At 49.6% G+C, this 15938-nt stretch overlaps 1 protein-coding gene across 1 annotated transcript in view; it reads right to left on the bottom strand.

The window, feature by feature from the left end:
• Positions 1 to 613: 613 nt before the first annotated feature.
• Positions 614 to 15938, bottom strand: part of LOC138203946 (actin-binding protein WASF3) — a 33343-nt gene continuing 18018 nt past the window's right edge. The window contains 11 exon segments of the mRNA XM_069158978.1: positions 614 to 791; positions 1454 to 1805; positions 1807 to 1852; positions 2815 to 3144; positions 3792 to 3925; positions 4333 to 4377; positions 5086 to 5154; positions 6118 to 6235; positions 6357 to 6510; positions 11195 to 11329; positions 13944 to 14089. Of these exon segments, the coding sequence (XP_069015079.1) occupies positions 634 to 791; positions 1454 to 1805; positions 1807 to 1852; positions 2815 to 3144; positions 3792 to 3925; positions 4333 to 4377; positions 5086 to 5154; positions 6118 to 6235; positions 6357 to 6510; positions 11195 to 11329; positions 13944 to 14076 (1674 nt within the window). The 5' untranslated portion in view covers positions 14077 to 14089 and the 3' untranslated portion in view covers positions 614 to 633.

Below are 15938 nucleotides of genomic sequence, written 5' to 3' on the forward strand. Positions count from 1 at the left end.
CTTGTGCTATACCATGTGCCTTGTAAACACATTACCCCCCCCCCCCCCCCCCCGCATGGGGGCCCGCCTACCTACAGCTTCGAGAGCCTGTTGTATATTGCCAATAGTGATCACATGAGCGTGTCGGAGGAGAGCGAAGCTGGCGTGTTTGTTTCTCAGAGTGTTCGCGGGTAGCAGATGGAGGGTGGTGGTGGTGGTGGTGGTGGCGGCGGGCGGGGGGAGGGGGGGTGTAATGGTGTCAGTATTTATCGTGCCATACACCCAGGGTGGTCAGGCACAAGAATCTCTGGGGTTTCGGCGCCAGAATAGGCGTCGTCGTCAGGGGCAACCAAGCAAGCTGAAAAAAATCAACCTGTTGCCGAGCGTTCCAACAGGTGATCTGGAGTGTGTGTGTGTGTGTGTGTGTGTGTGTGTGTTGTTGTTGTTGTTGTGAATGTATGTGATTGATTTTTATTCATTTTTCAAATGTTAATGATGAACATTAAAAACTAACCAAACCCCTTCATTTCCACCTCAGTGTCACATTTCTCCCCCTCACACACTCTGTTACCTCCACCCAGCCCCCCCACACCCCACCCGCCCCAACCCAATCTCTCTCCCTCTCTTATTATCATTTCTTTTTTTTTTTCTTTTTTAGTCGGACCACTCGTTCTCGTCGATGTCGGAGTCGTCGTCGGACTCGCTGTACTCCACTGCGATACGGCGCGAGAGGATGGTGGCCACGTCGTTGCCGACGGGCTCCCTCTTCGCTTCCTGCTCCCTCTGCTCCTGCACCTTCCTCAGCTGGATACCTGGATGGTGTAGAGCAGGGAGGACGCAGCGGGGAGGATGTCGCAGGGTGGACGGGGAGGAGGGGGTGGGGGTGTAGCGGGACGGTTGGAAGTAGCGGGGAGGACGGGAGGACGTAGGGGGGATGACGGGAGGATGTAGAAGGGAGGACGTAGCGGGACGGGTGGATGTAGCGGGGAGGACGGGAGGATGTAGCGGGACGGGAGGACGTAGCGGGACGGGAGGACGTAGCGGGGATGACGGGGAGGATGTAGCGAGGAGGGCATGGTGGGGAGGACGGGAGGATGTAGCAGGGAGGACGGGGAGGACGCGGCGGGACGGGTGGACGTAGCGGGGATGACGGGGAGGATGTAGCGAGGAGGGCATGGTGGGGAGGACGGGAGGATGTAGCAGGGAGGACGGGGAGGACGCGGCGGGACGGGTGGACGTAGCGGGGATGACGGGAGGACGGTTGACCAGATATTTAGAATGCCGTACCAAACGTCAATGTGTTCTACTTGCATTTTAAATGTATAACCACTGGACATTTGTCAACAAAAATGAATTATTCTGAAGAGACAAATGTTTAAATTCGCACCTTTACTGAACACAAACGTACTCACGAACCTGTTCGTCCCGTAGACGGTGTGATTAACCTGATCAGAAGTGTGAGGAACGCACTCACCTCTACGTATGGCCGCCAGCAGGTCGGAGCGGGCGTCGCTCATCGGGATCATCCCCAGCATGGTGGACTTCCTCGCCGAGGGCGCCGCGTCCGCCGCCGTCGGCGGGGAGGGGTGCGCCGGGTGCCCGCCGGGGGCTCCGGGAGGAGGCGGCGGCGGGGCGGCGGGCGGCGCGCCTGACGGCGGGTGGCACGGGGAGGGCACGTAGTTGGCGGGGGGAGGGGGAGGGGACGGGGAGTAGGGGCGGGAGAGGGCGGAGGAGGTCGGGGGGACGGCGGAGGCGGCGGCGGAGGGCGGGGCCGCGGTGGAGTCGAAAGCGGTCTGGGCGGAGGGGATGGTCGGGGGCGGCGGGGGGCGGGGCCGGCGGGATGTAGTACTCTGGGATGGTGGAGGGCTGGCCGCTGGTGGAGGAGGAGGAGGAGGAGGACAGGAAGGGAGAGACCGATTAACCCACAAAAGGTCACACGGGTCGCGTAGTTTACGGCACTTGAACCTTGCCGGGCTAGGCTAGCAGTTTCCCCCCGTTTCCATTCATTATGCTAAGCTAAGCGTCTCGTGGCGCCACATTTAGGGACGGATCGGAGAATTGTGTCAGTCTTCTCATCGGTCTTTCTTGGTAAGAAGTCAAGTCAAAATATCACTTTAAATTTTGGACGTATGGATTTTCCAGGTCCATGGAGTTAGTGTTAGTGTGTGTGCCATGAAATCAGTTTGGTTCTGATCAATCAATTTTTGTACCATCTTGTTATAGCAATGTAAAACTGCAATTAACACCGAATGATATTTCAGCATTTATACAATACTCATGTTTATCTGTGGTTTTCACCCTTTTAATTCATGTTATTGCAAACAGTCCTAGTTTTCCGATTTGCTCCCGTGTGGCTGTGTTTTTCTAAACTTAATTTTCACGACTTGATTGTTTTCACACCTTTTGTTTCGAACCTCGTTTCACATTAGCAGCAGTTGGTGACATTAGCTTTGGCCTTTACATGTAAACATCTATAATTGTGTCCCCATCACTGTAAACAACAGCTAAAGGCTTATTTGTACGGGACCTTTCACTAACAAAGCAATTTAAAGTGCTTTTAAGAAAAACGCAAAAAAAGACGATATCAAAGACACATTTAACAACAACACGTTTCTAGACTGGAATTAAATCTTATTAAACGAAAGAAGAAGGAAATGAAAACTAATATAAAACTAAACCAAAAAAATACTGAGATGGTTATTTAATTAAGCAAAAAGAAAGAAGACAAAAATAAGATATGCAATATATTACCAAATAAAACAAAACCAAAATCAAATAAATGAGAATATAGATAAATACACTCCACAGGTGTTGCTCTAAAGTGATTAAACCTACCCGTGCCCGGCCCGGTAGTCCTTCACCGACTGCTGCCGCGGCCCGTTGACCGTCGGATCTCCTCCAGCCTGGACCCCGTGTCCCGATGGGGTACGGCCCAGAGAGGCAGCGTGTCGTCCCGCCGCCGCCGCCGCAGCAGCCGCCGCGGCCGCCACCGGCCCGCCGGCTCCCGGGGGCTGGTTGGGCGGCCGGAGGACCCGATCCAGGGACTGGGTCTGGGCTGCGGCGCTGAGGTGGTCCCTGCCGTGGTGGTCGGCGGGGTGGGCGACGGGCGGGGCCTGGTTGGAGGGGTGGTTGGGGCTGGCTGGGTAGGAGTCGGACGCCATTGATCTGGGAGTGGGAGGGCAGTGCAGGTTAGAAAAGTGCCGAGTTTTAATTTTTTATAAATAATGGACAAACACAAAAAAAAATTTAAATAAAAAGGCACACGTGCTGCATTCAAATGTAAAAATAATGACCCGAACCTGCCACTACCTCATACCTCCTGGTTTTCCACTTCCTACCTACCCACATTTATATTCTTCATACGTTCCTATATTCTGATTTTATATTCCTTGTACTACTTCGGAGGACAATTTTATCACTGTAGCATCAAAATTTAATCTCGCACAAGGTGAAACTTTGAAATCCATATAAAAAAAAAAAAAAAGAAAAAGAATAATCCGTTGCTCTGACTAAGATTCTCCAGAAGAGGGCAGCATTGGGCTACGTCTACTTAAATCAATGGATTTTCCAGGCACGAGCCGGAAGGTGTGTAGCTGCAATACTTTGGGCAGGTTGTGTAACGACGCTGTATTCTATCCATAGCGCACCAGTCGTATTCATATGCTCACCTCGGGCTGAAAACACCGAAAAGCAGATCTACAAACAGCGATGGGCGCGTGCTGTGGAGGCTCGATCGCGACGAGGAAACAGGGCCTCGGGGGGGGGGGGGGGGAACCTCACGCGTATGAAGGATATCGCGCGTGTCCGTTTACCTGCTGTCGGGGGACAGGGAGCCTTCGGAGGACATGCCGTGGTAAGGGGAGGGGGTGAGCCGGGCGTCTGGTCTGAACTCTTTGTCGTAGGCCAGGACGTTCCACTCCTGGCGCCGGTTACGAGCTTTACGCACCTGCAAAGGTGGAAACCAGCAGAAAGCCAAACACAGTTCGTCAGTCAGACGCAACTTCTTTTTTTTGTTGTTGTTGTTTTTTTTTCTAAATCTCCGTAACTCAGGCTTCCTACGAAACGAACGATTTTAAGAAGGACGTCTAAGTGAGTGAACGTCCCGCTACGCCGGAATCAATAAAGTATCTATCTATCTGTCTGTCTATCTATATCTATCTATGTCTATCTATTTATATCGATCTATATCTATCCATGTATCTCTCTATCGATCACATCTATCCATCTCTCTATCTCTATCTGTGTAGTCTAGTAGGCTAATGATTTGCTGATTTTTGTTTGTTTCAGAGGCAAAGTTGACAGGCGGGTTGTGAAATGAAAAGTGATAAGGACGCAAGTAAAATGGCGACTGACCTTCTTCACCTCTCTGCTCGGGTCTTCAACCTGCTTCTGCTGCTCCTACGAGAGACAGACAGACAGACACAGACAGATAGAGTGAAGACAAACTCGGTTACTAATTATGAATTCATCTGGTGCAGAGGGGGGAAAAAACAAAAAAAACAAAACTGGACCCCATCACCAGCTTCTTCACCATGGGATAAACGCACACCGAGCCGAGCCAAACCACGCACAGCACAGCACACACACACACACACACACACACACACACACACACACACACACACTAGCCCGCACAGCACCCGGTCACTACTGGGCGACACCAACACATCAGAGCACGACAGGGAGCCAAAGACGTGAGGGGACATGTGACGGCGGCCAAACCAAACACAGAGGGTTAGAGAGGACGGTGAGGTGGCAAGCTAACGTTACACACACGGACACAAACAGAAGGGAGTGTGAGAGTGTGTGTGTGTGTGTGCGCGCGCGCGTGTGTGTGTGTGGGTGTGTGTGTGTGTGTGTGTGTGTGTGTGTGCGTGCGTGCGTGTGTGTGAATATCTGTGTTTCCCCACTGTGTGCGTCTTACCCATGTTCAAGACATCCTCTACGATAAGGTGAGTATGTGGTGTGTGTGTGTGTGTGTGTGTGTGTGTGTGTGTGTGTTAGTGGGATGTGCGGGGGAGGGAAAGGGGGGGGTGTCGGAGGAGGGAGGTGGGCGGGGCATGTTAGGAAGGGGTGTGTGGGGGGGGGGGTCGGGGGTTGTCTTACAGAGATGGACAGGGGGCTCCTGGGTGGGGCCTGTCTGGAGTGGGGCCTGTCGGGGTGGGCCGGACAGCCCTATGGAAAACATGGGAGAGAGACAAGCTGGTGCGTTAGACTGAGCAGGAGGAAGAGGAAGAGGAGGAGGAGAAGGAGGAGGAGGAAGGGTGGTGCGTGTCTTCTAGGCAAGTGAAGTTAAATTAGAGAAAGAAATCAGGAAAAAGGGGGAAAGAAGGATGAGACATCCTCCTGCAGCTTCTTCGGGTATTCACACCTGTTGGTTGTTTTTGTTTAATGAGTGAAAACTTGTTTTTAAGGTTTTTTGAGGGGTTGTTTTTTTTTTGCAAAAGTTTCCCGGTTGGAGGGTAAGGGACAGAAAAATATGAGCAGCTTTAAAATTCGACAGAAAAATATCGACAGAGAGCCAGCAGACACGTACAGGAGCAGCTGTTCATGTTTCGCGGATGGAAATGCAGCGGTTTGGAACCGACTTTGAATCAAAGGGGAGCTGCAGCAGCAGAAATATTTTAATTGCCGGGTTTAACTGAACACCCCGGTTGACGGGTCCAAAATGTCGACACGGAGTTGAACGGCATTACATATACGGCATTATACGATAAGAGATGCTTCTTTGTATGAAACCTGTCAATTAGCGGCTGACTTCCTGGATGTCATTTGTGGCCTCAACATGAAGTCATTCAAAGCTGGATTTCCCCTTTCGGTCGTTTCTTTGTCCCCGGATGAATGAGGGTGCCCAGCTGCTGCTGTATCAATAACCAGTTACACGACGAAGCCAAGCTACATGGTGAGCAACAGTAAGGTAGGAATGCATCAACGGAAATAACGGCAGAGAAAATGACACGACTCGGCAGGAAGAAACAGATTCAGCAAATTAAAGATGAATTACTTTTACTGTTCCGTCACAAACGACATCTCCGCACGCGCACACCAACAAATACACACACAAAAAGAGTTCAGCAGCACGCACACGCACACACACGCACACACACACACACACACACACACACACACACACCACACCTTCTGCCGTCTCTTCTCTTTGCGCTTGTCCTCGGTGGCCTGCAGCATCTTCTCCTTCCACAGGTTGAAGAAGTAGGACGGGTCGGTGTAGAACTTCAGAGCGTCCTTCTTGTCGTCCCTGCAGGTTGACGAACGGAGGAGCAGGTGATGAAGAGGAGAATAAAAAAAATAACAATAAAAAAAAAAAAACCCTCAGAAGAGTAGTAAACTACCAATAGTGGACAAAGACAGTTAGTGACCTGTAGGGGCTGAGGATGTTGAGCGGCGGAGGCTTGTCGCAGCGGTGGTACATCTCCACCACCGGGTTGGGCACCGAGGTCCTCGACACCACCTGCTGGTCCTGGATGGTGCTGCTCTTGAAGGCCTTCCTCATGTTGATGTCCTGCAGGGAGACTGGAGGACGAGAGTTTTAAAAAGGAGGATTTAGTTTAAAAAAAAAAAGAAAAAAAAAAAGTTTTTGCCATAAATGACATCATAACCATAGTTTTTCGTTCTCATTATCCGTCTACACATGTTGTAGCGATATCTCGCGACCATACTTTGCATCAGTCACCTGCAAATGGAGGGTGAAATGTTGGTTGCAATCTGCAGCCTCACCGCTGGATGCCACTAAATCCCGCAAACTGCTCCTTTAAGTTCTGCTGCTTCCTCTCAACAAACATATATATATATATATATATATATATATATAAAAAGCGGTACATAAATGTTTGCTGCTCACGTGGATGCTATTCAACACCATGCTTCTGGCCATTTCACAGCGGCCGCAGACCTTCAACGTCACCTTCAACCCGTTTTGATCAGAACCTCAACATTAATTTGTGGAAAAGGACCAAACAAAACTGAAGAACATAATACACGCCACGCATGCATAGAGGAATAGATCCAGCTTACGTAGTGTGTATGCGCTCCGCATATGTACGTGTTTGTGCCAAAGAAGGTGATAATAGGACAGCAGGGAGAGATTAGTTTTAGAGCTTGTTGCACCAGCTTAACAAGCATTTTACGCGCGCGCGCACACACACACACACACACACACACACGCACACACACACACACACAGAGAGTGGCTATAGTGGTGTGTTGTTTGTGTGTGAGATGGAGAGAAAGGGAGAGTGAGAGGCAGAGGAAGCTACGACTTGCATGTGTGTCAATCCCTTAACCCCGGAGGAGATTTAACACTATCGCAATGCTATCAAGGATCTAGCAGCTGGCTACACGCACACACACACACACACACACACACACACACACACACACACACACACACAGTGCACATCAGTCCAGTATATAATATGGTTAAACCGTATCAATGTGACATGTGTCCCACCCAGTGAATTACTGGTTTGTACATATATATACATATATATATATATGTGTGTACGTGTGTGTGTACATTTCTTTCTATGTTCAAAGTTAGAAGGTTAAGATACAGTGGTGTGAAAAAGTGTTTGCCCCCTTCCTGATTTCTTATTTTTTTTGCACGTCTGTCACACTTAAATGTTTCAGATCATCAAATAAATTTAAATATTAGTCAAAGATAACACAAGTAAACACAAAACGCAGTTTTTTAAATGAAGGTTTTTATTATTAAGGGAGAAAAACAATCCAAACCCACATGGCCCTGTGTGAAAAAGTGTTTGCCCCCTAAACCTAATAACCGGTTGGGCCACCCTCAGCAGCAACAACTGCAATCAAGCGTTTGCGATAACTTGCAATGAGTCTTTTCCAGCGGTGTGGAGGAATGTTGGCCCACTCATCTTTACAGAGTTGTTGTAATTCAGCCACGTTGGAGGGTTTTCCAGCACCAACCGCCTTTTTAAGGTCATGCCACAGCATCTCAATAGGATTCAGGTCAGGACTTTGACTAGGCCACTCCAAAGTCTTCATTTTGTTTTTCTTCAGCCATTCAGAGGCGGACTTGCTGGTGTGTTTTTGGTGTTTTCTGGCAAAAATGAGACGAGCCTTAAATGTTCTTTTTGCTCAGCGGTGGTTTTCGTCTTGAAACTCTGCCATGCAGGCCATTTTTGCCCAGTCTCTTTCTTATGGTGGAGTCGTGAACACTGACCTTAACTGAGGCAAGTGAGGCCTGCAGTTCTTCGGATGTTGTCGTGGGGTATTTTGTGACCTCTCGGATGAGTCGTCGCTGCGCTCTCGGGGTAATTTTGATCGGCCGGCCACTCCTGGGAAGGTTCACCGCTGTTCCGTGTTTTCTCCATTTGTGGATAATGGCTCTCACTGTGGTTCTCTGGAGTCCCAAAGCTTTAGAAATGGCTTTAGAACCTTTTCCAGACTGATAGATCTCAATTACTTTCTTTCTCATTTGTTCCTGAATTTCTTTGGATCTCGGCATGATGTCTAGCTTTTGAGGATCTTTTGGTCGACTTCACTTTGTCAGGCAGGTCCTATTTAAGTGATTTATTGATTGAGAACAGGTGTGGCAGTAATCAGGCCTGGGTGTGGCTGGAGAAATTGAACTCAGGTGTGATAAACCACAGTTATGTTTTAACAGGAGGGGGCAAACACTTTTCCACACAGGGCCATGTGGGTTTGGATTTTTTTTTCTCCCTTAATAATAAAAAAACCTTCATTTAAAAACTGCATTTTGTGTTTACTTGCGTTATCTTTGACTAATATTCAAATTAGTTTGATGATCTGAAACATTCAAGTGTGACAGACGTGCAAAAAAATTGGAAATCAGGGAGGGGGCAAACACTTTTTCACACCACTGTGTAAGGGAGTGTGCCAGGTTTAACCTCTGACGTCAAATTCTTCAAAAACTGAAGGGCGGTTGGCTCTGTGTGTGTGTGTGTGTGTGTGTGTGTGTGTGTGTGTGTGTGTGTGTGTGTGCGCGCGCGCGCGCAGTCGGATCATGCTCCTGTCTGCTCGCCGTTTGATCATCCCCTCCTAAGCTTCTGTCCCTGCGGCCAAATGAATAATCCACAAAACTAGCAGCTAATGCAACTTTCATTCAGACACATCTTCAAAGAGACCCCTCTCTCTCTCTCTCTCTCTCCCCCCCTCACACCCTCCCTCTCTCTCCCTCTCCCCCTCTCTCTCCCTCTCTCGTCCTTATCTTCCCCGGTCTCACATTGATCCTCCTCTCTGCACATTTACATGCACACCAATACGTTAATTACTGCTCATAACCAGATTAAACCAATAAACAGACTAATTCAGGGACTGAGCGGTGACCTAACCTCCACATTTACATTCAGTTCAACATGAACGCTTTAATGATGTCTGGAAGGACGTGCAGCATCGTTTAGGAAACCTTTTTTTTTTTTCTTTTTCTTTTTTTTTCAGAGCCGTGCAAGTAAGAGGAGGCATCCTTCCTCCTTTCCTTGTCGTTCACGTTCTTACTTGTCTCATCAGTTTGGAGTGAAAACAAAAATGAAGAAGAGAGCAGAAGAGAGGGATGAGGAGAAAATGCGAGAGGAGTAACAGGATGAGAGCGAAAGTGTGGCTGGAAAACGAAGAACAGACAAAACGCATCGGAGGAAGAGGATAAAGGGAGGAGACGAAAGAGTGCGAGGGAGTGGGGGAGGGAGAGGAGGGTAAGACGGAGGGCTGCTGAGCTTTCCCTTTTCATCGCCGTCTGCTTCGCTGCGCCATCTGACGCTTCGCTGTCTGAGGCCGGCGTGCTGCAGAATGACTCGGCAGTATCGGCGGGGAGAAAATGAGAAACGAGAGGAAGAGCGGCGACGGAGGGGGAGGAAGAGGGACGAGGTGGGGAGGAAGAAGAAAGAGAAATGGGAGGAAGAGAAAGTGAGAGAGAGAGAGAGAGAGAGTTCGGAGGCTGGAAAAAGGGGGAGAAAATGAAGAGTCGAGCGGCAACAGATGGAGGGATGAAGAGATGTAGAAAAGGAAGGAAAGAAGCGGAGAAATTCAAGAAAAATGGGGAAGACGGACGAAGAGAGATAAGAAAAACGAGAGAGAGAGAAAGAGGGCAGTCGAGAAAAGGGTGCGTTTAGGATGTAAAGAGATACAGGAGAAAGAAGGGAAGAAAGAGGAAGCGAGGAGGGACGACAAGAGAAAGAGGGGAAACAGAGAGCGATGGAGGGAGGATAGGAAAGGATGAGAAGGAGAGAATGGTGACAAGCAAGAATGCGAGGAAGGATGGAAAGAGAGGGAAGACGACGGACTCACAGGAATGAGAGAAAAGAAAAGAAAGAAGAAAAGTGAGAGAAGGAAACAGCCAGTGAGGAGTTTCACGCATCTCATTAACGAGTGAGTTTGAGCCTCTGAGGCCACCGTACGCGGCTCTGCAATCCCCCTGCGAGCACCTATCGAAACTCAGCCTGACGCTGCGTGCGCGCGCGTGTGTGTGTGTGTGTGTGTGTGCGTGTGTGTGTGTGTGTGCCTGTAGGCCTATCAATTACTGCATTAGGAGAATTGACCTTCAGAGACAGTGAAAAGCTTTATAATGGAGATAATGATTCTGACTCACACTGTGTAAACAACATCAAAACACACAACCACACACGCATCTATGGGAGTGTTTATTCTGTCAGTCTGTTCACTGAACACACTCAGATAGTACACACACACACACACACACACACACACACACACACACACACACACACACACACACACACACACACACACACACACACACACACACACAGATGGACAGTCATAACAGCTGCTCACATTATCACTTCCACACACAGGAAGAGTCCCTGTTCTCTAACCACAAATGTAATAATACAGTGGCCTGAAAAAAAAATCCCACACAAAAAAAAGATCAAAAGCAGGCGCGCACACACACACACACACACACACACACACACACACACACACACACACACACACACACACACACACACACACACACACACACACACCTGAGTGCCGAGGTAACACCCATCATAGCCCTCTGGCAGAGAGGAGCTTTAAAGCATCACACAAATTCAAATATCTTCACCAGCCAGGAAAGCTTCCCAGCAGGCACCAGGACAAAGTTCATTCTCGTGTTCATATAGAAACAAATGGTTGATAAAGCAGGTTGATAAAGCATACACACACACACACACACACACACACACACACACACACACACACACACACACACCTTCCTCCACGGTGGAGTCGAGCTGGGTGACTTTGACGGCCAGCTGGTCCACTCTCTCCTGCAGGCTGCTCATCCTCAGGTAGAAGCTGTTGGCTTCATTGAAGAGCTCCCCGAATATGTCCTCTGCATGGCGACCTGGACGGAAAAACACACACACACACACACACACACACACACACACACACACAGTTCGGGTTTGAGATCAAATATTTTAACAGAGCACATTCACACTTTCACATTCGCCAGCTGGGCTGCAGGATTTAACATATTCAGTATTAACGTATTCCTCCTCTGACTCCACGTCAGAGGAGGAAGCGATACGGTGAGGGGGGGGGGGGCAGTGGTGGACCTGACTCAATCTGATTGGCTGCCCGAAAAAAACATGCCGCGGCCACAGATAGTGGAAACCACACTGCACCGCAGGCCTGTCAATCAACCAGACATGCCCCCAAAAAACACAGCTTTTTGAGGTCTAATATCTAATTAACGACTCATTGGATTATTTTCAGATGGACCGCCAGAAAACGAATAAGAAGGTGTAACTATAGCTGACAACGCCGAAATAACTCGTGAAAAAAAAAGTTACTGACTTCGTATTTTAGGAGAAAAGTTGATTGGGAGTCTACGGAGCCGGCCCCCTAGCGTCCCCCGGCGGTACTGCAATTCACGGCACTTCTGCATTTTTCAGACCTGGATGCTCCGTCCACTTTTGCTTGCAGTCTACTGGTCCAACATAATGTCTTCAGAAATGAGACTGGGAATTGTTCTCTTGGGCGTAATAGGGGCAACGCCTCAATTGTCACGGCTTAAAGCGTCGGCAATTAGCCCGATCAAACAGGAAACGCATGAGAAGACAAAGTCAAGAGAGACGGGAGGTCAGTCGACGCCGTCCCTCCTCTCCCTCCCCCGGGCGGTCTGCCTCGGCAGGACGGGCCGCCTCCTGCTGTGCACCTGTCGGGTTGAATACTTAAAGAGGAGCCTTCTGTCTGCGAGGGACTGTGTGTGTGCGTTCGTGTGTGTGCGGTGTGTGTGAGTGTGTGTGTGGTGTGTGTGCGAGTGTGTGTGTGCGCCAGCGAAGGCACAAATATTTAAATGTGTTTACCGAGATGCAGAACCGCAGCCTTTCTAAATAGCACCTCCAAACAAACACGACTTGAACAAACAGCCGCCACGTAGCCAACGTCCCGCCGTCTCTCCACCCCCCACCCCCACCTCGCTCCTCGTCTCCATGTCTCGGCCCACGGCGTGACAGATGGAGCAGAGGCAGAGCGCTCGCTCGTTCACACCGAGCTGTCGCTGAATTTCATTAAGTAATCGCATTTAAATAGCCTTTTTTTTTTTTGCCTTCCACTCAATGGTCTCTCCTCGGGTACAGGTTCATTTTCAGCACCTTAAAAAAAAAAAAAAAAAGGATGGAAATGAACAGAGTCGAGGAGACTGAGCTGCAGAGTGCTGACTCATCACATTGGGTTTTTACCGGAGGTCCGTTTTTTGTTGTTGTTGTTTTTACAGCGGGAGTCATTCGGGCTACATGTTTATCTGCGTGTTCCTGCATTTCACAAAAAAAACCCACAAAAAAACCCCAGCCTCTTCCATCAAACAGCTGCTGATCTACATCTAATCATCCCGCGCAGACTTATTCACACTCGAAAACGTCTCCAGTGATTTTCTGGGACACGGCTTTGAAGTCATCGTTTTTTTTTTGTTGTTGTTTTTTTTGGGTGTGATGACACTTAAATGCTAACGTTGGCATGCTGAGATTTGTTAATGAGGGTGTCGGGCTGGCATGCGACCTACATGACAAACTATCTCCTTACGCGTCGGGACCAGCTGGCAACTTGTGCAGTGCTTTCTGGGAGTGTCTTTCTGCTTTCGATAAGTTTCTGGCTTTCGTTGATGTCATCCAGCTGTGTCACCGAATACACATCTGTAAATGTTAGCCACGGATCTGGGGATGGCAGCGCTGGTCGGAGAGTTTGACTGTGGCTCAGATAGACTTCAGGTAAGACATCTAAAATTCATTTGTTGCGCACGGCTGTTAAGTTGATGGCGAATTTGCAAAGAATTCTGGGTAAATCAAGACCTTTTCTTTTGGTGACCAACCAAGTTTTGGATCGGCGGGAGGCCTCCGGCTGATCCGCTCCCTGTGATTGGTTGTCACATTGCGGCGGGCTTAAGGTTTTGGATTTGGGGATACACTTGGGGATTTGGTTGATTGACAGCGAAACAGCCAATCACACGCAGCGCCGACTATAGAGCGCGCGCTCCTCCGGCTGATCCGACCATCAAATTGCTCAGCTCTCTCCTACTCCAGCAGTTACCACGAACATTTTAAATCGGTAAAAATTTTGAACGGATCACCGCATGAAAAACCTGAAATGGAAATGAGGTCCACAGTGAATTTCCGACAGGTTGATCCGGAATATCATCAGCAAACAAACATCGACGTGTATTGTGGACAGTGAAACGGCCGATCACGTAAAGCGCCGACTTTGCCGCGTGCTTCCCTCCCGCTGATCCAAACCAGCACCGACCGTCAAACTGCTCAGCTCCCTTCAACCCCATCAGAAAGCCTCGATCATGCCACCGAGGCGTCACCATGGAGACGTAGTCTTCGTCTCCTTAAAGCCGTCCGACTTAAATTAAGACCGAGAGTCAAATCCAACACCTTACACCGGTCTAAAATGTCAACGGCATTTTATTCGGTAAAAGTATTTCGTTTTCTCCTCGTGTTGCGGAGTATACTCACTCAGACTGCCCAGCTGTTTGATGATGGCCGCTAGCGTGCTGTTGGTGACGCACTCCAGCTCGCTGGTCACCCCGTCCGGCAGCGCCCCGCGGCACAAGTGCCGGGGCTCGATGTTCCTCTTCACCAGCGGCATGTCGCCCGAGAACCTGAGGAGGGCGACGGAAGGAAGACACGAACACCGTTAACGTGCCGTCATGTCGCGCTTCACTTCAACCTCCCCCCCCCCGCCTCTCCCCCCCAAAAAATATTATCTTGACGTCCCTCAAAAAAACTGTGTCTGAACCTGCTTTTACTGGAGTGTGCTGGGTGTATTCTGACAGGCTGTGGGGCTCCTTATTTAAACCCCCAGTTGGAAATATAAGTACATTAACAACGTTACAAGCCTCGTAGTGACAGATAGGGAAGAGAGAGGAGACGGAGAGAGAGAGAGAGAGAAAAAAAAGCGGAGGAAAGATGGGTCGTGTTCGGCTGACGGAAACGGAAGGTGTCATGTCCGCCGCGGGGCGCAGTCACTCATCACGCTGCTTAATGTCAATGCGGCTGCGACGAGCCAAGAGGCAAATGAGCCGGAAAAGAAGTTTCTAAATGGTGCTAACGAGGCACAGTCGCGGCCAGAGAAACCGAGAGGGACTAGAGAGGGACTAGAGAGAAACCGAGAGGGACTAGAGAGAAACCGAGAGGGACTAGAGAGAAACCGAGAGAGAAACCGAGAGGGACTAGAGAGAAACCGAGAGGGACTAGAGAGGGACTAGAGAGAAACCGAGAGGGACTAGAGAGAAACCGAGAGGGACGAGAGAGAAACCGAGAGGGACGAGAGAGAAACCGAGAGGGACTAGAGAGAAACCGAGAGGGACTAGAGAGGGGCTAGAGACAAACCGAGAGGGACTAGAGACAAACCGAGAGGGACTAGAGAGGGGCTAGAGACAAACCGAGAGGGACTAGAGACAAACCGAGAGGGGCGAGGGAGAAACCGAGAGGGACTAGAGAAGGGCTAGAGAGAAACCGAGAGGGACTAGAGACAAACCGAGAGGGACTAGAGAGGGGCTAGAGACAAACCGAGAGGGACTAGAGACAAACCGAGAGGGACGAGAGAGAAACCGAGAGGGACGAGAGAGAAACCGAGAGAGAAACCGAGAGGGACTAGAGAGAAACCGAGAGGGACTAGAGAGGGGCTAGAGACAAACCGAGAGGGACTAGAGACAAACCGAGAGGGACTAGAGAGGGGCTAGAGACAAACCGAGAGGGACTAGAGACAAACCGAGAGGGACGAGAGAGAAACCGAGAGGGACTAGAGAGAAACCGAGAGGGACTAGAGAGGGGCTAGAGACAAACCGAGAGGGACTAGAGACAAACCGAGAGGGACTAGAGAGGGACTAGAGAGAAACCGAGAGGGACTAGAGAGAAACCGAGAGGGACGAGAGAGAAACCGAGAGAGAAACCGAGAGGGACTAGAGAGAAACCGAGAGGGACTAGAGAGGGGCTAGAGACAAACCGAGAGGGACTAGAGACAAACCGAGAGGGGCGAGGGAGAAACCGAGAGGGACTAGAGAGGGGCTAGAGACAAACCGAGAGGGACTAGAGACAAACCGAGAGGGACTAGAGAGGGGCTAGAGACAAACCGAGAGGGACTAGAGACAAACCGAGAGGGACTAGAGACAAACCGAGAGGGACTAGAGAGGGGCTAGAGACAAACCGAGAGGGGCTAGAGACAAACCGAGAGGGACTAGAGAGGGACTAGAGAGACAGAGAAACACTGAGCTGAAAGAGTAGAGATGGGAAAAGATGGACAGAAATGAATGAGAGGGTTAAAAAAAAAAAAAAAGAGAGGGATAAAAAGTGAGAGACGAGAGATAGTGGGAGCCGGGAAGAGACTGCATCATTGAGTGGAAGACAGTCTCCGTCTCGAGGGAAGAGACACTGTAGATGTGATATAATGAGGTGAAGCCAGACGTCCTTGGAAAATGGAACCAAAAAAAAAAAAACCCAACATAATAT

This window comes from Embiotoca jacksoni, unplaced genomic scaffold, assembly GCF_022577435.1.
Source record: "Embiotoca jacksoni isolate LCO1_2020_lvr unplaced genomic scaffold, fEmbJac1.0.p SCAF_24, whole genome shotgun sequence".
Taxonomy (NCBI): domain Eukaryota; kingdom Metazoa; phylum Chordata; class Actinopteri; family Embiotocidae; genus Embiotoca; species Embiotoca jacksoni.